The sequence below is a fragment of the Panthera pardus genome, unplaced genomic scaffold, assembly GCF_024362965.1.
Source record: "Panthera pardus isolate Hobbes unplaced genomic scaffold, ASM2436296v1 HiC_scaffold_8, whole genome shotgun sequence".
Taxonomy (NCBI): domain Eukaryota; kingdom Metazoa; phylum Chordata; class Mammalia; order Carnivora; family Felidae; genus Panthera; species Panthera pardus.
Window position 1 is genome coordinate 52,053,415 of NW_026527013.1, and position 22,961 is coordinate 52,076,375.

Consider the following 22,961-nt stretch of genomic DNA (forward strand, 5'->3'; position numbering starts at 1 on the left):
AACTTGGGAGGAAATTCTGTGTCACTACTTTCAGTCGGTCCTCTAATTTTGTGCCAAGGTATTACTGAACACAAGTGCACAAGCCAGAAGTAAGCCTATAAAAAGGAAGGCTGTGTTCCAAGAATGCTACAGATGCCTGTGCTGATTTGACGCCTGTGCTGATGCCTCGTTCGAGACACGGTCATCGATGATGCATCTTCAGCATAATTCCATCACTTTGTTTCCTCCATTCCTTCCCAGGAGAGCACACGGTTGATGGCATCTGCTCAGGGGTAGTCCTATTTGTGGCTAGAAATCTGCTGCTCTCGGCTCTTGTGGTGCTTCCATCTTTTCCTCTGTATTAAGTTTGGGACCAGTTACTTATTGTTTACCGTCAGCACGTTCACGTTTGCATCAGTTTTATAAAATAAGGGCAAATGGCCACTGAGCTACCTAGTGACGGAACAGACTGCATCAAACAGAGATGGCTGAAGTATTGGTCAGTGGCCGGCCAGCCCCTGGATCACAGTGAGCGCTCATTCGTCAGTGATGGTTGGGGGCGTATCCAGATTAAAGAAGATAACTAAGTGTGGGTCTTCATTCTTACGTTTGCACGCTGTCAGATGAATGTCTAAGCACACACCTATAAGTGTATAGTAAGTTAAATACATGTTACTGTACTAAGGTAGCAGGTATATTATAAAAAGTTTTTTTTTTTATGCTCCAAAACCAAAGTTTTTTATAAGGAGGATTTTTTACCCCCAGCAAATATGTCGCTTCCCCCAGGGATAAATACATGCTCTTTCAGAGAAACTTAAGCTAGTGGCATCATTAAATGATGCATGGAGGCATGGGTTTAAGAAAGCTGACCTAGTCATAATCTCACAGTTTGTGAGTTTGAGCCCAGCATTGGTCTCTGCAGTGATGGTGTGGAGCCTCACTGGGAATCTGTGTCTCCTTCTCTCTAGCCCCTCCCCTGTTTGTGCGTGCTCATTCTCTCAAAATAAATATTAAAAAATTTTTTAAAAGGCTGACCTAGGACCATTTTGGAAATGCTACATTTTCTCAAGTGTTTCCTCTGCTAAATTTTATTTGTCAGTTGTTGACTTGAAATTGTCCTCACCCCACTTCGATGTATTATGAAGGAAAATGAAAAACAAAAGAAGCCCCTTGGATTGTAGGCAGTCAGGCAAGGGAAGCAGGGACTAAAGATAAACCCAGGTACCATAGCTCTGGATAGGAGTCAGCAACAGATTTGCTGGTTGACTTTGGAAAGTTACTAACTTCTCTGAACTTCTGTTTTCTCCCTCTTAAGTGGGCTTGTGCAAGTTAACTGCGACTACGTTGAGTACATATAAGTTTATAGAACAATGCCTGGTGCACAGCAGGCATGCAGTAAATGGTGATGGTTCGAATAAATGAATGCCTGCTATGTGCCTGGTGTCCGTGTGGGGGATACTATGTTCAGTCTTGACAGTGACCCAGGGAAATAGGTGTTTTACGTGCGATGAGCCTGAGAAATTCATTGTCTTGGTCTGGATCATACCTCTGGGATTCAAATTTGGGTCAGGCTGAAGGTCCTAGCTTTGCATCACATCATGCTCCCTGGCCCAGGAGTGAGAGTACTTGTTCCACAGTGGGTGCTCAGCATCTACTTCTTTTCTTTTTCTTTTCTTTTTGTCATTCACTCAACTTATTTTTTTTTTTTTTTCTCAAGTTAGCTAACATACAGTGTAGTCTTGGCTTCAGGAGTAGATTCCCATAATTCATCACTTCATTATAACACCCAGTGCTCATCCAACAAGTGTCCTCTGTAATGTCCACTCCCGTACCCCCCAGCATGTGTTTCTTCCACAAATCACCTAGGTAAGTGGGAGAGTGCTTGTGAGTCCTTTGCAAGAGGAGTAAGCCCTTGTCTTTGTTTTGGAAGCATCAGGTGACTGTATTCCCCTCATGGCCTGACACCCATGCTGCCTTGAGCTCAATCCATGCATGCTTCTTGGGTTGCCAGCTGCCTTCCTAGGCCACTTTGACCATGTGTGAGCCTTGGATCCTCCTCTGGCTATTGAGAAGAGGGCTGACAGTGAAGAAAACAGTCAGCAAAACTAAAAGGCAACCGACGGAAGGGGAGAAGATACTTGCAAATGACGTATTAGATAAAGGATTAGTATCCAAAATCTATAAAGACCTTACCAAACTCAACACCCCCAAAAAACCAAATAATCCAGTGACAAAGTAGGCAGAAGACATGAATAGACACTTTTCCAAAGAAGACATCCAGATGGCTAACAGACAAATGAAAAGATGCTCAACATCACTCATCAGGGAAATACAAATCAAAAGCACAATGAGATACCACCTTACAGCTGTCAGAATGGCTAACATGAACAACTCAAGCAATAATGGATGTTGGTGAGAATGTGGAGAAAGGGGAACCCTTTTACACTGCTGGTGGGAATGCAAACTGGTACAGCCACTCTGGAAAAAGTATGGAGGTTCCTCAAAAAATTAAAAACAGACCTATCCTACAACCCAGCAATTGCACTATTTATCCAAAGGATACCAAAATGCTGATTCGAAAGGGTACGTGCACCCCAATGTTTATAGCAGCACTATCGACAATAGCCAAAGTATGGAAAGAACCCAAATGTCCATTGACAGATGAATGGATAAAGATGTGGTATATATATTTAATGGACTATTACTCAGTGATGAAAAAGAATGAAATCTTGCCATTCCCAACAACATGGATAGAACTAGAGTGTATTATGCTAAGCGAAATAAGTCAGAAAAAGACAAATATCCCATGATTTTGCTCATGTGGAATTTAAGATACGAAACAGATGAACATAAGGGAAGGGAAGGGAAGCAAAAATAATATAAAAACAGGGAAACAAACCGTAAGAGATTGCCAAGTACAGAGAACAAACTGAGGGTTGGTGGTGGGGTGTTGGGTGGCGGGGGTGGCGGGGGGAAGAGCTAAAGGGGTGATGGGCATTAAGGAGGACACTGGGTGTTATATGTAAGTGACTCACTTCTAGGAAGAAAAAAAAAAAAAGGGCCATGGGCCTGGTTAGTGATGATAAGAGTTGCACCCTTACTAAGTTATAGAGCTTAAGGATGTGGCTAATCTCCAGGACAGTGTGCTAGTCTCTACGTCAGTGCCTAGGGGGTGGCCATCTGGAGGCTGAGGAAGGTCATTTCCCTGCATTTCTACTGCCTTTCTCCCTCTTCCCTCTCTTCTCCCACTGTGTTCACCAGTACCTTAAATTCTTTATATGGTGAATAATGCTTTTCAATCTTACTACTGAGGTTTAGAGGTAGATGCTTTCAGAAGCAAAGATTTGGTGTGCAAAGTGCCCATGTAGTCATATAGTCAGTGTCTAGACCTCTGGGAGACGCAAGTATGTGTGTGTGGTAGGCATAAGGGATGGACATGATGGCAAGCCTGGGGCTAGAGAAATGGGAGGAGGTAAGTGAGCATGATGTTTTCTCAGTTCTGTTGAGGATATCACCTGGCCAGGTGTGAATTTTCAGAAGTTTTATATGAGATTTTATATGAGAATCAACACCAGTTTGTGCCGAGTGGGTGATCTGGTTCTACTGTGTGCTCTCCTGCCTGAATTGAATAGGATCCAGTTGTCTCTCAGCCCCTTTAAATAAGCTGTTTATTAGCCCAAGGATCTTGTTAAAATACAGATCCTGGTACAGTTGGGTCAAGATGCTGCATTTCTAAGAGGTTCTCAGATGATGGTGATGTTTCAGGGTGCACGTGGTGTTCGTTGCTGAGGGTGGCAGTTGGATTTCAGTGTGCCTGCCAAGTGTGATCAGTGGTTAGTGCCAGTGGGGCTGTGCCTTCAGTGCCAGGCGATGATAGTTTTACTCGAGAAGATACGTGGCTCCTCCAGCACCCTGATAAAGGCTTTTCCGGGCTCTGCATGTTACCCCAACTCCGTGCAGAGGGTCGGCCTACATGTTTCTAATAGGTATTGGCAGTGCTTATATTTGGAACCTCCTCGTTCTTTACCTTTTTCTCTCCTTAGTGATTCACGCATCATCTGTCATCACCAGCTCCTCAAAGACAGTTCACATGTTTTACGTGGAAGTGTAAATCACTGATAACTGACATTCCTCCTGAGAAGGCTGGTATCTTTGGTGGAACTAAGTTGTGGAACTTAAGGATCAAGTCTCAATTCAGCTGTGAGCTGGAGTTGAAAGTGTTTAGGAACACCTGCCTGGTATCAGCGAAGTACCCTGAGGCAGTGCCCAGCCTGGCCTACGTGAGGTGGCATCTGCTTTGCCGTGTCTTTTCGGGAGAGGACAGGGAGGAAGGAGAAATGGTTATTTCAGCCCTGTCTAGCAGTGGCTAGTAGCCGTTGTAAGCACCCCAGTTATGTATAACTTCATACTCATGCCTTCACATTCCCAGGATCCTGTTCTGATCTTGGATGTCACTTCAGTGGATGTTGGCTCTGATAATGTCACCTGAAGTTTCCTGGTCCCCCATCCTTGCTGATTGCTAAATAGCTCTCATTGTAACTTCACTGTGCTCAGGAAGCTGTGGTATTTTAAAAAAAACTGTCTTCTGTTCCCTCCCTTTCTTCTCCCCTCCCTCTCTTGGTTTCCTAAGTATGCACACCTGCCTTACTACCTATCCCTCCTTGCTCTTCGTACTGACCATAGATTAAAAAAAAATTTTTTTTTTTTCAATGAAATGTGAAGTTTTCCTCTGGTGAAATAAATTTCCATTTTGAACGTTCGGCATACAGCATGAATGTTTATTCACCTCTTAAGCTAGTACCACTCAGAACTGGGTGTTGTTGCAGAAACAGTTTAAAAGCCAGGTGGGTGCTGTCAGGTTGGGAGGAAAGCAAGTGGGTCGTTCTAGTGGATGATCACTCATCTGCCAGGACCTCTGAAAAGGAAGAGGTCAAAATTCAGTGTCCACTGTCCTGCCAGTGCCATCATAGATGGCTTTTCTTCCACAATGGCGATGTCGGAGGTAGTGTGTTGTAATGCGGGGAGGAGGCATTGGCCTTGGCGTATGGACTGTGTGAGTTGATCTTGTCACCTAAAAGCCGAGCCTCGGTTTCCTTCTCTGCACCCCCCAGGTAAGTGCCATGCTCCCTGCCTACCTCATGTCGTTGGTGGGCATACAGGGTGACACCGTGTTAGTTAGGGAAGTGCTTTGCAGGTTGTAATGTGCTTCCAAAGACAGGTGTTGGCCCCCGTGACCAGGAACAAATTGAATGGTTTGTTTTTATAAGCCAAGAAGGGATTCAGAACAAAAGCAAGAAATCCTTGCTTCACTGGCTGCAGAAGAGCCTATTCTGATGATAGCACTAATTCCTTTTGTTCACGAGGTGAAGTTATATAATAAAGGTATAATTTTATGCACTCACAGTGAGTGTTAGCTGCATTTTATGGTTAGGATATTGGGGTTCCCTGGGCCCCAAAGTTAGTGTGCTAGTTCTTGGAACATAGCGAGCATGCTCTTGAAATACAAAGACTGTGTTCACCTCTCTTCTGAGCCACTTGGAAATCCCAGCCCAGTCTGCTCTCCTGCAGACATTTGGGAAGGAAGAATTAGAAGCTCTTTGTGAGGCAGTGGTAGGGGAAGAAAACTTCTCTTGTGTCACCCATAGGCTGAGCTCCATTTGGGACTCCATGGAGACTGAAGTGACCTGACTGGGGCAATGACTTACCATCGGCCTCTTCCCAAAGGACGTCCTGAAGAAACTTCCCCAGCGCCTGGCCATGCTGGTGGTACTGAGACCCTGACAGCTTGATTCCAACATCAAAAGGGGCGATGAACTAGGAGGAGGGGTGGGGAAGACCCAGGAAGTGTCAGAGGTCACACCCTCCCACCTCTGCCCCAAACACACAGACCTCCCAAAGGATTTCCTGGGCTCTCCGGGTCTCATCACAGGGACAGGGAGGGAGGAGGGTGTGCGGGCCCAGCAGGTGCCAGTGAGAGGCCGCTCAGCCAGATTACTCGCCTTCTTAGGCCTGTTCTTCCCGCCCCTGCCATCTTCAGACTTACCTTGTACTCTTTGCTTACCTCTAGTGAGGTTGCTCATAAAAGCTATGGGGTTCCCGAGATTGCTCCCACTCCCCCTTGTAATTTTGGAAGACCTAAGTTTGAGGTTGCCAATGGTAGAATTTCAGACTCCAGTAGGGAGACCGGGAGGACAGTGGGTCTCGCCAGTGTCTTAGCAGCAGCCCGGGTGGTGGTCCCTGCCCCTCATCTGCCCCCACCTCCTCTCCCAGCCATTCTTCCTCTCCTGGGCACAGGTCTTTCCTTGTTCCATGGGAAGTTAGACAAGAAGCTGACCTTTGCCTGGAAAGATGCTCTGAGCCAAGTGCTCCCTTCTTTCTGTGCCTCTGTCTCTTCCCTTCTCCAGGGGAGCACCCTATTTTCCCAGCTCTGTCAGCACTCTAGCAAATGATTTATTGAAGCTCAGCTTTGGGTAAATGGGGAAGAGCTCTGTTTACAGCCACATCATGGATTCCCCTACTTAAGAGCAGACTGTTATCGTTATCTCTGTTCCTCTAGTAGCTGCCTTGGTACCTGGCAACCTGCATGCTGGTCACCGAGATGTCTGAACAAGTCACTGAGGGGATCCTGGTGGTGGGAGGGAGCCTTTGGTCATTGGTCCTTCTGCCGCCTGCCCTGGAGCCTCGTCCAGTCCAGGCTGCAGTGACGCCCAGCGTGGAGTCCCCTTGTCTCTGCCAGGCTGGCCCAAGGCCTTGCCTCCGCGCCGGGTGCAGTCCTCCGAGCCTCTCTGCCAGCAGGTACCGCCGTCATTCTCATTTCACACATGAGCAGACGTGCTCCAAGAGGTTGTGAGAAAAACAAATAGCTGCTTGTTGAAAAAACTGACCTTCCTCGTCTCCACTGTGAAGGTGGAGAGAGTGGGGAAGGACATGATTGATATTTTAGGAAACTTTGGCCCGTCTGTTCTCTCCCATGGGCAATTATTTCTTTCTCTTCCATCCTGTGGCTGACAGGTGACCTGAATAGACTTCTTGGGAACCACATGAGCATGGGTCTGGGGGCCTGCTGGCTGGCAGGGCACCCGGAACTGGGCGGCCACATGGCAACTGCTGATGGGGAGGTTTGCTTCTGGTGACTTGAAAAGGCCCATTTGGCCTCAGTGCCTCATGAGTTCTGTCAGGGATGGGGGGCGCCGGGGGAAAGGACAGGACTTGGTCTCAAAAGTCTTACGGCTCTGAAAGCCGATTCCAGGAGGAACGTGTCTGGGGGACGGTGGGGGCCCGGGATGGGACAGGTGGAGCCCCAGTGCAGGAAGGGCTCAGGCAGTAGGTCCAGAGCCCTGCAGCCAGGGATGCAGGCCTCCCCACCTCTGTCAGCTCCAGATTTCGGGTTCTAGTTGAGGCAGCACAGTCCACCTCTTCCAAGGCCAGCCTTTGTGGGAACTGGAAACTTCTGGTCATCCCATCTCTGCCTTGAGTCATCAAGCCACTGAAACCTCTTCCCTGTCTGGGCAAACTGAGCATTAGCCCGACTGGGGTGAGTGTCAGCCACAGGGGCTGCCGGTCTCACCAGGAAATTCCCTGGTTTGAGGATTTGTAGGAATCGAATGGGGCTCTCACATGTGGTGTGGAGGAGGCACTTGAGAGCACCCCTTGGTTCTGCTGAGGGTCCGAGAGCAGGGGTTGGGAGCTCATCCTTTGCTAGAAGAAGCTGGCGGGAGGGAGGGAGACCAAGGCAGGACACACTCCAGCTTCTCGGGCCAGAAGAGACCAGGGAGAGGCGTTCTTGGGCCACTGTGCATGCTCCGTTTGCCAGACCAGTGAGGGGAAGGGGGGCTTGGGAGCTGGAGTCAGCCGTGACTGCAGGTCCCGCCTCTGCCACACACTGGCTGTGGCGTGTCAGGCACGTGTGCTCACCTGTCTGAACTTCTTTTCCTTGTCTCTACCACAAGGGCAATAATGTCAGCCCTACTTACCTCACAGGTTGTTGTAGAGATTAAATGGTGTGCGATAAGGGAAAGACAGTTTGCAGATGAGATCCCGATCAATAGACACAAGCAGTGCGATAATTAAGGACTCCCCCAGGGGAATTCTGGTTCCACTGCATGGAGGCGTCTGTCATCTGAATGCTTGTCAGAACCATTGCCTTAACCATAGCCAGCCTTTCAGGAAAGTTGCATAGAGAACCCCTACAAAATCCCTTTACTCCCTCTCTGTCCTCATGTTCTCTTTATTTCCAAGCTTGCTCCTCACCTCGGGCAGGATTTGTCGGAGCCACGATAAGCCCCACGGATCCTGTCGTTGTCTACAGATGGGGGTTGGTGAGGGGCCACCAGAGATGGGCTGGCGGTAGCTGGCCTGTCCAGGGTGCTGTCTGCATATACTCCAGCCCCAGGAAAGGCTGGAGAGGCCTAGAGGCCACGAGTTTTCTGTGGGGAAATGCCTTCAGTCCATGACCAGCCGACTCTCGCTGGCTGTCTTGGCAACATGCGTGCTGGCTCCCCTTTGAAATCATCTGGTGTCAGCTAGCACCCCTGCTGTCCTGCTCATGGCTCTGGTCCTGTCCCGTTCTGTTGTAGCAAAGTCCTTTCTCTTAGACATCTGCCTCCTGATGGGAAAAGACCTGGAGCCAGTTCAGGGTCAACTGTTTTGTGCTATTTTACATTTCGTAAGTAGTCGGTAGGTGGATCCCTGTTCATAGCCTGCCCTCCTCCCGCCTCCCGTCCACTGCCACAAAAGCATAAAACTGCAGAGGAACCAACCCGGATTTCTAGTTCATCCTCTGCCCCTTCCACTTGACTTGTGTCTTCTGGGTGGATCAAGCCTTCTAGAGCTCGGGGCTGCAGTTTGGCTGGTGGCTTCTTGGACTCCTTTCTCTGCTGGAAAGAGGTATTCTCTTTTTAGGGCCCCAACCCTCTCCCTCTCCCCCATATACTTCTGGAAGCAGAGTGAGGTGTGAACCTATGGTCAGACCCAGATTCCTCCTTTGTGCTCTTGGAGATAGCTGAAGCCCAGAGAGTTTGAGCCACTGCCCAGGTCACACAGCTGGCAGCTACATGGCAAGGCTGGGATGAGATACCCAATTCGAATGTGGGGCTTTGTGGGGAAACATCTTACCTGTACTTTCTGGTGTTCGGGGCTTAGGAAGCTGGAGCCTGCCATGGCCAAGTCTGCCCACAGCACGCTGAAGAGCAGCAGGCTGCACACGGTCCCCGGGGAGGGCATGGTGTCAGGTGGGCCTGGAGGACAGATGGTCTCCAGGCAGTGGGCCCTCCCCTGTCTCCCTGTACCCCAGATCTGGTGAGGGGACTTGGCCCTGGGATGTCACTGCAGAGTAGAGAAGCTCTTCCTACCCCTGAGAGAGGGGCTCCCTCTGTTCACTGCCCCAGGTAGAAGCGAATTAAAGGATGTGTGCCCTCTATTCCCAGGCTGTTGAGCAGTGAGACTCCCCATGTTTTTCCTGGGCCCCAGGGAGCTTGTGCTGAATTTCTTAATGAAGGATCATGAAGCTGGGCCAGCAGGGTCCCCGGGGGATACGGGGGCTTGGGGGGCTCCAGCCGCCCCACGTTGTGCAGCCTCCCCTTTGTTCAGTTGGGCCTGTGAATGGCCAGCAGTCACAGTAAATTAAACCCATAAACCCACACACGAAGAGTAGAGAGAGAGTACCTACCTGGGGTTCCTGGTGGAAGTGGTGCCCGGTAGCTGTCTGGTCCTTATGTAGGAAGCCCTGTGTTTGTTTTAAACTAGCAACCCCTTCCTAACTTCCTGTGGCTGCTTTACATTCTTTGGGAACTCATATGCTCGTGTCCTCTGGGTAGAAATCAGCAGTGGAGGTCACATGCTCGGAGAGATTGCTGCGTTGGCACCTGCTCCAGCTGTCACCAAGTGGTCCCAACTCTGGTTCAGGTGGGAGGGGGGAGGCGGCTCAGGGGTCCAGGTCAGCTTTGCTGTTCTCTGCTGCTCTGCATACTCCCCTTCTGAAATTCCTCTTCTTCCTGGCTAGAATGAGGTGATGGTTACCAGATTTTTAAGAGTTTTTCCAGCCCCAACATGTTATTTTCTGTGACTGATGCTGCTTTGGCTTCCACAAACCTCTGGAGCTCATAGGGATCCTGACTCCGGAAAGTTTCATGCTTCCCCAAGCAGGGAAGTGCCATGATAGAATGAGGAGTTTGCTGGGAGGGACAGTGACACAGGCTCCTGACCGTCCTTTCAGAGGAGGAGGCGTGGGGATCGTTTCCAGAATGCGTCGGTTTGCCTTGGTGTTTCCTGACGTCTTGCCTTGTCTCCCTTCCCCTAGCCACGTTCTGAGAGGGAACAGACTGGCCCTGGAGGGAGAAGAGCTATGGCCCAGTGCTGGCACAGGTGACTACTCCCAGGGTGATGGGCCCCAGGCAGATGACTAGTAATCTGCCTTGTGTCAGAGCCGCTCCTCAGAGTGGCTTTGAGGATGACATGAGGTGATGGATGTGAAAATCTTCTGAGGTGTCATGCACATGACTGCCCCTTCTGTTCTGGCCAGTGGGATTTGCAAGTGTATGCTGTGGTCACACGTTCTTGGATGATGAGTTAATTAACATCACAGGGGAATCCTTCCCTGTCTGGAGAGCTTCATCTAATTGGATGCCCAGGCAGTGACTCCTAAGGGCTAAATGAGTTGCCTCCACAGAAATTGTAGCATTTCTGAGCAGGAACTCTCTTCGTGCTGGGGCTCAGGGGCTCAGAGCTGGGAGATCAGGAAGGGCTCCTTGAAACAGGCAGAAGGTGAAAATGGAAGGGAGGGCATCACCCGGTGTGAGCAAAGGTGAACAGAAGGCGTGGGTGTATGTAGAGCGTTTGGGGTAAAGATTAGAAAGTTGGCTGCCTTGGATGAGGGTGTCCGTGGGCGGGGGGGGGAGGGTGTCATCAGGAGAGGCCTAGAAGATGGTTCTGGGTCAGGTTATACACGGTCTTGAAGGCCTTGCTAGTTCAAGGAATTTGGGCGTTTTCTGCAGGAGGGAGGCCCCGGAAGTTTCTTGAACAGAGGAGTGACAGGATTGTAGAATACAAGAGTTGGGAAGACCTTGAAGAGCTGGGAGGCTGAGCTTTGATTTCACTGGAAGGAACCCTGAACACCAAAAAGGCCCCAGTCCCCTCAAAGCCACACAGCCTTCAGTGGCAGATGCTGGCTTTCCAGGTTCCTGGCTGCTAGGTCAGTGTCTTCCCTGATAGACCATCCTGATTGCACAGCAAACCTGGGATTCCAGAAAAATCTTGCTGTGAGAGGGGTGGGATTGGGGCAGGGGATGCAGTTAGGCTATCAAGGCAATAGAAGGCTGATCATCAAATGACTGGCCACCTGACTTAAAGGGGGCACTGGACCCTTGTAGAGTCTCTAGGGACAGTGGAGGCACGGGAGGGTCTGGACTAAGCCCCTTAGTAGAAGGTGGGGGACTAAGTACCTTTTCGTGGAAAACCTCTCATTGCCAGATTGCCATAAGGGCTGGAATCCCTCCTTTAGCCCCAGCAGAATGTGAGCATGTTTCCAGGAGGCCTTCCCCCTTGTCAGCCACCTGAGCTTAGATCTCTTGGCTCCTGGGTGTGGACAAATCTGGAGTTCTTGGAGAAGATTTGCAGCTTTTTCAGAGCCCCTTTCCCAAAAGGAAAGCCAAACAGAAGCCCTCACAGACCCAACTATGGTGACCAGGCACATCCTAAGACATGAAGCCTCTGCCTAATCCGGATGCAGGAGCTGCCAGTGTTGATCCTAGATAAGGCTACCGGCCAGCAAACACCCTGCTCGCTCTGTTATCTTTGGGGGACAGAGAGGTGGCCAGTGTGTCGGGAATGACCCTAACCACATACCACAGAGTCGAGGCTGGTAGGGGGAGGGAGGAACATCTGATGGATGTCAGAACTGTTGAGGAAGGAGCCAGGGGACACCCAGAACTTTCCTCGCTGCCCACTCATAGTCATGGAAGCGGAGACAGGCATGCGGTGAGGAATGTACGCACATTGGAGCCAAGGGGAGTCTGGAGGAAGACAGTGTGACTCAGGGAAAGGACTGACTTTCCCGAGGCTCATTTTCTTCCTCATTCCTTTCAAGTGTGGATCATCTCAAGGCCAGTTTGGCCCCTCCCTGTCCTGTGTCTTTCCCAGAACTTAGCGGGTGCTCATTGCACATGCTTCTTGTGGATTGCTTGCTGGCTGGTGATTTCTTTCCCATTGTGGGGCCTTGCGGGCCTGCCTTAATGAATGGATGGGAAGCACTCATCACCTCTGAATTAATTGCTGTATGTTAATGGTGTCTGAGAACAAATTATACACTTCCTACTACACTTTCATTTCTACTGACAATTAGTTGGCTTGTGTAGCACTTTTTTTCATCAGTTTGGCCAAACCTCTTGTCTGAATGAGGCAGATTTTGGGGTTGTAGAAAGAGGTTTTTATTTTTTGGTGATGGGGTTATAGATAGAAATTTTTTTCTGGTGGGATTTCTTTTTTGTCTTGGTTTCCATACTTTTAGGTTGGCATTGTTCAATAGAAATACCATGCCAGCCTCAAGAGCCTCATAAGTATTTTAAATTTCATTAGGAAATGTAAAACCCAGTGAAATCAACTTAATATATTTTCTTTAATCTAATAAATCTAAAATATCAGTTTGATGTGTAATCAATCTACAAAATGCTTAATGAGATACCAGACCCTGGTTTTCTTTTTACGAAATCTTCAAAATTCAGTGCACCTTAAACTTTTTCCAGTACATCTCTGCTCACACTAGCCTCATTTCCAGTGCTTAGTAGCTGCATGTGGCTTGTGGCTGCTGTACTGGACAGCACCATTCTAGGTAATAATGAGTATCATTCTTGCAACTCCCACAAGCTTAGCCATGCTCTCTTCCATGCCTCCAGCTGTCTGAGCCAGGTCTTTCCAACCGAGGCTTCCCGTTGTCCTGCCGTCATGGTGCTGGGGCCCCAAGAGTTAGTTTCTCCTACTTTTAATCTTCCTCCCCAACAGCTTCTGCTCTCAGCCTTAAAATATGCCCTGGTCTCTAATCCTGCAAGGGTCTATCTGGCACCGGCCTGCTTCCCTTCACTCTACCACCTCCAGGAATAACTTCCTTTCCCTTTCCCTTTCCCTGTTTCTTCCTTAGTGTACACTGGCCCCTCAAAACTCCAGAGAGAACTCCCATCTACACCCTGTGTTGAAGCTGTTCTCTGTGTGTTGCCGGTAGCAAAGCCATAGTCTAGGGACCACTAAGAGCCATGGGATCTCAGGATGAGGACTTCAAGGCTGTCTAATCTCAGTTTCCGGGTGCAGGCCTGTGCTGGGCTGCACTGGATTCATGGCAGAGCTTATAAGGACACTGGGTATTTTTATACCTGATCCTCCAATTCTGATCTGAAGTGGGGCCCCAGAGTTTATATTTTTTAAAAAAATTTATTTACTTTAAGTGGTTATTTATTTTGAGGGGGGGTAATGTGTGAGTAGGGGAGGGGCAGAGCAAGAGACAGGGAGAGAGAACCCCAAGCAGGCTCCATGTCCTGTGCAGCGCAGAGCCCCACGCAGGGCTCGATCTCATGAACTGTGAGATTATGACCTGAGCCGAAATCAGGAGTAGGATACTTAACCAACTGAGCCTCCCAGGCGCCCCTAAATTTTTATTTAAATCCCAGTTAGTCAACATACAGAGTAATATTAGTTTCAGGTATACAGTATAGTGATTCAACACTTCCATACAACATCTAGTGCTTATCATGACAAATGTCCTCCTTAATCTGCATCCCCTATTTCACCCATCTCCCCACCCACCCCTCCTCTGGTAACCATCAGTTCTCTGTAGTTAAGAGTCTGTTTCTTTGTTGGCTTTTGTTTTTCCCCATTTTGCTTGTTTGTTTTGTTAAGTTCCATATATGAGTGAAATCATAAGGTATTTGTCTTTCTCTATTTCACTTAGCATTATACTGTTGAGCTCCTCCATTCATGTTGTTGCAGATGGCAAGGTTTCATCCTTTTTTATGGCTGAGTAACATTCCAGTGTGTGTGTGTGTGTGTGTGTGTGTGTGTGTGTGTGTGTGTGTGTACCACATTATCCATTCATTAGTCATTGGAGGCTTGGGCTGTTTCCATAGTTTGGCTATTGTAGAGAAAGCTGCTACAAACATCAGGGTGAATGTGTCCCTTTGAATTAGTGTTTTTATATTCTTTGGGTACACCTAGTGCAATTGCTGGATTGTAGAGTAGTTCTATTTTTAACTTTTTGAGGTATCTCCATTCTGTTTTCACCAGTGGCTGCACCAATTTGCATTCCCACCAACAGTGCAAGAGGGTTCCCCTTACTCCACATCCTCACCAACATCTGTTGTTTCTTGTGTTGTTGACTTAGCCACTCTGGCACTTGTGATTTGTATTTCCCTGATGATGAGTGATGTTGAACACATTTCATGTGTCTATTGGCCATCTGTGTGTTTTCTTTGGAGAAGTGTCTGTTCATGTCTTCTGCCCATTTTTAAATTGGATTATCCATTTTTTTTGTGTTGAGATTTTTAGGTTCTTTATATATTTTGGACACTAATCCTTTATCAGATATGTCATTTGTAAATATCTTCTCCCATTCCTTAGGTTGCCTTCTAGGTTTGTTGATAGTTTCCTTGGCTATGCAGAAGCTTTTAATTTTGATACGTACCTATAGTTTATTTTTTATTTTATTTCCCTGCCTCAGGAGACATATCTTGAAAGAAGTTGCTATGGCTGCTGTCAGAAAAATTACTGCCTGTGCTCTCTTCGAGAGTTTTTATGGTTTGGGACTGACATTTAGGTCTTTAGTCCATTAAAAAAATTTTTTTTTAATGTTTTATTTATTTTTTTTGAGTGAAAGAGACAGAGCATGAGTTGGGGGAGGGGCAGAGAGAGGGAGACACAGAATCTGAAGCAGCACAGGCTGATGCAGGGCTCGAACTCATGAACTGTGAGCCAAAGTCAAATGCTTAACTGACTGAGCCACCCAGGCACCCCTCTTTAGTCCATTTTGAATTTATTTTTGTGTATGGTGGAAGAAAGTGGTCCAGGTTCATTAACTTGCATGTTGCTGTCCAGTTTTCCCAATACTATTTGGTGAAGAGACATTGTTTTTCCCATTGGACATTCTTTCCTGCTTTGTTGAATTTTAATTGACCATATAATCGTGGCTTCATTTCTGGGTTTTCTATTCTGTTATATTGGTCAATCTGTCTATTCTTGTGCAAGTGATCACTTATAGCTTTGTAATATAACTTGAAGTCAGGAATTGTGATGCCTCTAACTTTTTCTTTTTCAGGGTTGCTTTAGCTATCTGGGGTCTTCTATGGTTCCATACAAATTTTAGGATTGTTTGTTTTGTGAAAAATGATGTTGGTGTTTTGATAGGGATTGCATTGTGTAGGGATTGCAAATGTGTAGATTGCTTTGGGTAGTGTAGACATTTTCACAATATCCTTCCAATCCATGAACAGCGCACATCTTTCCACTTCTTTGTGTCATGTTCAGTTTCTTTCATCAGTGTTTTATAGTTTTTAGAGTATAGGTCTTTCACTTCTTTGGTTAGGTTTATTCCTAAGTATCTTAGTGTTTTTTGGTACAATTGTAAACAGGATTGATTCCTTAACTTTTCTTTCTGCTGCTTCATTATTGGTGTATAGACATGCAACAGGGGTGCCTGGATGGCTCAGTTGGTAGAGCACATGACTTGTAATCTCAGGGTTATAAGTTCAAGCTTGATGTTGGGCATGGTGCCTACTTAAAATTAGAAATGCAGCAGATTTCTATACATTGGTTTTGTATCCTGCAACTTTACTGAATTCATTAGCAGTTCTAGCTAGCAGTTTTTTGGTGGAGTCTTTGGTGGGTTTTTACATATAATCATATCATCTGCAAATAGTGAAAGTTTTCTTCTTCCTCACTGACTTTGAGGCCTTTTATTTCTTTTTATTATCTGATTTCTTTGTATTTTTTTTTTTTTTTTATTATTAGCTGTGACTAGGACTCTAGTACTGTGTTGAATAAAAGTGGTGAGAGTGGACATCCTTGTTTTGTTCCTGACTATAGAGGAAAAGTTCTCTGCTTCCCCTAGTTAGGATGTTATTACCTGTGGGTTTTCATATAGGTCCTTTATTATGTTGAGGTATGTTCTCTCTAAACCTACTTTGTTGAGAGTTTTTACCATGAATGGGTGTTGTACTTTGTCATACGCTTTTTCTGCATCTTTTGAAATGATCATATGGTTCTTAGCCTTTCTTTCATTAATGTGATGTATCATGTTGATTGATTTGCAAATATTGAGCCACCCTTCCAACCCAGGAATAAATCCTACTTGATAGTGGTGAATGATTTTTAAATGTATTACTGGATTTGGTTTCTAGTATTTTATTGAGAATTTTTGCATCTAGGTTCACTAGGGATATTGGCTTGTGGTTCGCTTTTTTTGTGGTGTTTTGTTTTTATCTGTTTTTGGCAATCAGGGTGATACTAGCCTCATAGAATAAATTTGAAAGTTTCCCTTCCTTTTCTAATTTTTGGAATAATTTGAGGAGAATAGGTATTAACTTTTCTTTAAATGTTCGGTAGATTCGCCTGTGAAGCCATCTGGTCCTGGATTTTGTTTATTGGAAGTTTTTGGATTATTGATTTCAAGTTCTTTGCTGGTTACCAGGGTGTTCAAGTTTTCTATTTCTTCCTGTTTCAGTTTTGGTAGGAATTTATCAATTTCTTGTAAGTTATCCAATTTTTTGGCATATAGTGTTTCATAATATTCTCTTATAATTGTATTTCTGTGGTGTTGGTTATTTCTCCTCTTGCATTTATGATTTTATTTGGGTTCTTTTTTTTTTTGATAAGTCTGGCTAGAGGTTTATCAGTTACATTAATCTGTTCTGTTGGGCTTTTTTTCTTGTTTGTTTCTATATCATTTATCTCTGCTGTAATCTTTATTATTTCCTTCCTTCTGCTGGCTTATTTGTTCTTTTTCTAGCTCCTTTAGGTGTAAGGTTAAGTTAAGGTTGTTTATTTGTGATTTTTCTTGTTTTTTTAAAGTAGGCCTGTATTGCTATGCTCTTCCCTCTTAGAACTGCTTTTGCTGTATCTCAAAGGTTTTAGACCATTATGTTTTCATTTTCATTTGTTGCTAGGTATTGCTAAATTCTTCTTTGATTTCCTAGTTGACCCTTTCATTGTTTAGTAGCATATTATTTAACCTCCATGTATTTGTGGTCTTTTCAGATTTTTTTCTTGTGGTTGACTTCTAGTTTCATAGTGTTGTGGTCAGAAAAGCTGCATAGTAAGACTTCAGTCTTTTTGTATTTGTTGAGGTCTGTTTTGTGTCTTAATATGTGATCTCTTATGGAGAATGTTCCATGTGCACTTAAAAAGAATGTATATTCTGTTGTTTTAGGATGGAATGTTCTGAATATATCTTTTAAGTTCATCTGGTGCAGTGTGTCATTCAAAGCTATTATTTCATCAGTCAGAAAAAGACAGGTATCATATGTTTTCACTCATATGTGGAATATGAGAAACTTAACAGAAGACCATAGGGGAAGGGAAGGAAAAATAAGTTACCAACAGAGAGGGAGGCAAACCACAAGAGACTCTTAAATACAGAGAACAAACTCAGGGTCGATGGGGGTGGGGAGTTGGGAGAGCAGGGAAAATGAGTGATGGGTATTGAGGAGGGTACCTGTTGGGATGACCACTGGGTGTTTGTATGTAAGTGAGGAATCACAGGAATCTACTCCCAAAGCCAAGACTATACTGTATACACTGTATGTTAGCTAACTTGACAAAGTATTAAAAATAAAGAAATAAAAATAGATTTAAAAAACCCAAAACAAAAGCCATTTTTCCCTTGTTTATTTTCTGTTTAGATGATCTGTCCATTGATGTAATTGGGGTTTTAAAGTGTCCTATTATTGCATTATTATCAATTAGTTTGTTTATGCTTGTTTTATTTTATTTATTTGGGTGCTCCCATGTTGGGTGCATAAACAATCTTGTTGGATTGTCCCTTTTATTATTATATAGTGCCCATCTTTGTCTCTTGTTACAGTCTCTGTTTTAAAGTCTAGTTTGTCCATGGGGTGCCTGGGTGGCTCAGTCAGTTGAGTGTCCAACTCTTGATCTCAGTTCAGGTCTTGACCTTATGGTTGTGAGTTCAAACCCTGTGTTGGACTCATGCTGAGTGTGGAGCCTATGTAAAAAATAATAATAAACGGGCTCCTGGGTGGTTTAGTCAGTTGTGTCTGACTCTTGATTTCAGCTCCTGTCATGATCCCAGGGTTGTGGGGTTAAGTCCCATGTCTGGCTCCATGCTGAATGTGGAGCCTGCTTCAGATTCTAAGATTCTCTCTCTCTCCCTCTGCCCCTCTCCCCCACTCTCTGCCTCTCAAATAATAAAAACAAACAAACATCTAGTTTGCCTGATATAAGTATTGACATTTTAGCTTTCTTTTGATGTCCATTTGCAAGGTAAATGTTTCTCCATCCCCTCACTTTTTTTTTTAATTAAAAAAATATTTAATGTTTGTTTATTTCTGAGAGAGAGTGTGAGTGGGAGAGGGGTATAATTTTTTTTAATGTTTATTTTTGAGAGAGCACAAGCAGGGGAGAGGCAGGAAGAGAGGGGGACAAAGGATCCCAAGCAGGCTCTGTGCTGACAGCAGAGAGCCTGATGTGGAGCTCAAACTCACAAAGCGTGAGATCATGACCTGAGCCAAAGTTGCACACTTAACCGACTAAGCCAACCGCACACTTAACCGACTAAGCCAACCAGGCGCCCCAACTCTAACCTCTCACTTTCAATCTGCAGGTGTCTTTAGGTCTAAAATGAGTCTCTTACAGGCAGCATATAAATGGTTTCTTTTTTCTTTTTTTTTTTTAATCCTTTCACCCTGTGTCTTTTGATTCGAGTATTTAGTCCATTCACATTCAAGGTGTGCAGGGCTTGAACCCACGAACCATGAGATCATGACCTGAGCTGAAGTCAGATGCTTAACTGACTGAGCCACCCAGGCACCCCAGTGTTTTTGTTTTTGATTTTAATGTTTATTTTTTGAGAGAGAGAGAGGGAGGGAGGGAGGGAGAGTGAGTGGGGAGGGGCAGAGAGAAAGGGAGACAGAATCTGAAGCAGACACCAGGCTTTGAGCTGTCAGCACAGAGCCTCAATGTGGGGCTCAAACTCATGGACTGCGAGATCATGACCTGAGCAGACTGAGCTCAGGCACCCCCTTGGTGGTTTTTTTTTTTTTTTAAGTTTATTTATTTTAAGAGAGAGAGAGAGTACACATGAACGGGGTAGGGGCAGAGAGAATCCCAAGCAGGCTCAGTGCCATGAGTGCAGAGCCCAAAGCAGGGCTTGATCTCATGAACCATGAGATCATGACCTGAGCCAAAATCAAGAGTCAGACGCTCAACGGACTAAGCCACTCAGGCACCCCTACTGGTTTTTGATACAGAGTTTCCATTAGGTTTATATATAACCCCCTTCTGCAAATAGCAATCTGTATTAAGTTTATGGTTGTTTTAGTTTGAAGACCTTCTTTTTTCCTCTCCTCCCCATGTTTTAGGTATGTATATGTTACTATATTTTATATCCCGTTTTTGGTGTGTGTCTGAGTTCCTTGCCTGATTTTTAGAGAAATACTCATTTTACTGCTTTTGTGCTTCCTGCCTTTATACTGTCACTTTTAGTCTCTCCACTCAGAGAGTCCTCCTTACTATTTCTTGTAGGGCTAATTTAGTGGTCATGAACTCCTTTAGTTTTTGTCTGTCTGGGAAACTCTCTCTCTCTCCTATTCTGAATGATAGCCTTGCTGGATAGAGTAATCTTGGCGGCAGATTTTTCCCATTCAGCACTTTGAATATATCATGCCACTCCTTTCTGGCTTGCTAAGTTTCTGTTGAAAAATCTCTAGCTAGCCTTACGTGTTTTCTCTTATAAGTTAATGACTTCTTTGGTCTTACTGCTTAAAAATTTTATTTTATTTTGCAGATTTAATTACAATATGTCTTGGTGTGGGTCTGCTTCTGTTGATTTTGATGGGAGTTCTCTGTGCCTCCTGGATCTGGATGTCTATTTCCTTCCCCAGATTATGGAAGTTTTCAGCTATTAGTTCTTCAAATAAAATTTCTGCCCCCTTTTCTCTCTCTTCTTCTTCTGGGACTCCTATAATACGAATGTTACTACATTTGAACAAGTCATTGAGTTCCCTAAGTCTGTTCTCATTTTGTATATTTTTTTCTCTCTTTTGTTCAGCACCATTGCTTTCCATTACCTTGTCTTCTAGGTCATTAATTCATTTCTCTGTTCCTTCCAGCCTTCTATTCATTGCTTCAAGTATGTTTCTAATCTCATTTATTGTACTCTTCCTCTCTGATTCTTTTTTAACTCTTATATCTCTAAGGTAGGGTCTCACTGATCTCTTCTTTTCTCTGGCTGTGGGTTTATCTTATTCTTTCATTTGGGATAAATTCCTGTCCTTGCATTTTGTCTAAGTCTCTGCCTTCTTCTCTGTGTTAGAAAAGCCATTTATGTCTCCTGCTCCTTCTTTGATGTGGCTCCTTCTCTCCCTTCAGTTGTGGAGTTTGTTCTGTCAGTCTTCAGATCAATTTCTGGGATGTTTAGGATGATTTTATAGTTATCTGGTTATGTTATTGAGATGGGGCAATTCTAGGGTCCTCCTACTCCACAACCATCTTCTGACTATTCCCAAGGATCTGTATTTTAACAAGTATCTCAGGCAATTCCTTTCTGATTGTAAAATAATTGGTTACCTCGAGCAGAAAATTCAGCACCCCCCCCCCCCCGCCCATATATTTTAATACCTTATTCTGGAAAGTCTCAAACACATAAAAAATGTTAATATAATGAATCTCAAGGCATCCATCATCAGCTTCAACATTTATTTATATCTTCCTCTGTTTATCCTCCACATTATTTTTTTGGGGGGTGGGATAATCTCAGAAGTCGTGTAACTTCAGCTTTAAAAACTTGAATGTAGGGGTGCCTGGGTGGTTCAGTTGGTTGAGCATTTGACTCTTGATTTCAGCTCAGGTCATGATCCCAGCATTGTGGAATTGAGCCCCACGTTGGGCTCTGTGCTGACAGCATGGAGCCTGCTTGGGATTTTCTCTTTCCCTTTCTGCCCCTCCTCTGTTCATGTACTGTCTCTAAATAGATAGATAAACTAAAAAAAAAAAAAAAAAAAAAAAAAAAGGCCTTGAGTATGTGTCTCCACAGATAAAATACACAGTTGGTTTGTTCACATCCGGAGCTCACATTTGGTTGACCAATCCATGAAGTCTCTTAGTCTACAACAATCCCCTACCTGCCCCTCTCTTCCATCCCTTCATGCATTTTACACAACAGGCTGTTTGTCCTGCACAGTTTTCTGCATTCTGGACTTGGTGGACCACTTTCTTGTGGCATTGCCTGACTTATTCCTCTCCCGCCTGCCTCTCTGAACTGGTAGTTACACTTCAACACGGAGAGCCTCATGAACTTTTCACATAATGGAGTTATGTACCACTGATTATTGTTGTCTACACTTTTTATTAAAAATTACAAAAGGTGATTTTCTGTTCTGTTGATTTCTATGTTTTTTAGTATTTTTTCCTTTAGCAATTATTTTGTTAATTCACATACAGTTTGTACCAAAAGGCAAAATAAATGTAGGATTTTAAAAAATTATTTACTCATTTTCAAAATAAGGTTGGTGTCTTAGCAACCGGCAATGTTTTTTTCCTATAATAAACTTAGGGATTTTTTATATAAGTGTTTCAATGAGTTTTATAGTCCTTATTCCTTTAGATGCTTCTATATTTGATGATTCCCATGTGGTTTTGACATGACACTATACTTTAAAGTTTGAGAGTGCATGCATGCATGAGTGGGGGAGGGGTAGAGAGAATGTTAAGCAGGCTCTCCACTGACAGTGTGGAGCCTGATGGGGGGCTCAAACCCATGAACCGTGAGATCATGACCTGAGCTGAAATCAAGAGTCAGGTGCTTAACTGAGCCACCCAGGTGCCCCTCAAAACACTTTAAAAAAAAAATTCTTAATAATTTATATATTTTTAAATTTACATTCAAGTTAGTTAACATATGGTACAACAGTGATTTCAGGAATAGATTTCTTAATGCTCCTTACCCATTTAGCCCATCCCCCCTTTGATAACCTCTCCAGAAACCCTCTGTTCTCTATATTTAAGAGTCTCCTATGTTTTGTCCCCCTCTCTGTTTTTGTATTATTTTTGCTTCCCTTCCCTTATTTTCATCTGTTTTGTATCTTAAAGTACTCATATGAATGAAGTTATATTTGTCTTTCTCTAATTTCACTTAGCATAACACCCATCTAGTTATATCCGGATGTAGTTGCAAATGGCAAGATTTCATTCTTTTTGATTGCTGAATAATACTCCAGTGTACACACACACACACACACACGACATCTTCTTTATGTACATATCATATATATACATATATACGTGTGTGTCTTTATGTACATATCATATATATACATATATACATGTGTGTGTGTAGTTTTGCTGATTGTTTCCTTTGCTGTGCAGAAACTTTTTATTTTGATGAGGTCCCAATAATTCATTTCTGCTTTTGTTTCCCTTGCCTCTGGAGACATGTTGAGTAAGAAGTTGCTGCGGCCAAGTCAAAGAGGTTCTTGCCTGCTTTCTCCTCTAGGATTTTGATGGCTTCCTGTCTTATGCTTAGCTCTCTCATCCATTTTTAGTTTAGTTTTGTGTATGGTGTAAGAAAGTGGTCCAGGTTCATTTTTCTGCATGTCGCTGTCCAGTTTTTCCAGCACCATTTGCTGAAGAGACTTTATTCCATTGGATATTCTTTCTTGCTTTGTCAAAGATGAGTTGGCCATACGTTTGTGGGTCCATTTCTGGGTTCTCTATTCTGTTTCATTGATCTGAATGTCTGTTCTTGTGCCAGTACCATACTGTCTTGATGATTA

General features: G+C 44.6%; 1 protein-coding gene across 6 annotated transcripts; it reads right to left on the reverse strand.

The window, feature by feature from the left end:
• Positions 1 to 4,743: 4,743 nt before the first annotated feature.
• Positions 4,744 to 12,305, reverse strand: GHRL (ghrelin and obestatin prepropeptide). Of its 6 annotated transcripts, XM_019428178.2 has the most exons (6): positions 9,647 to 12,305; positions 9,094 to 9,215; positions 8,739 to 8,855; positions 5,685 to 5,793; positions 5,499 to 5,541; positions 4,744 to 4,894 (listed from the first exon to the last, which is right to left on the reverse strand). In XM_019428178.2, the coding sequence occupies exons 2-6, from the start codon at positions 9,199 to 9,201 to the stop codon at positions 4,879 to 4,881; spliced, it is 393 nt and encodes a 130-aa protein (XP_019283723.1). In that variant the 5' UTR covers positions 9,202 to 9,215; positions 9,647 to 12,305; the 3' UTR covers positions 4,744 to 4,878. The 6 variants fall into 6 exon arrangements, 5 of the variants coding, with proteins under 5 accessions (XP_019283723.1, XP_019283725.1, XP_019283724.1 ...); XR_002074773.2 differs by having other exon boundaries at positions 5,499 to 5,793; XM_019428180.2 differs by lacking the exon at positions 5,499 to 5,541 and having other exon boundaries at positions 8,739 to 8,852.
• Between the last annotated feature and the right edge of the window lie 10,656 nt (positions 12,306 to 22,961).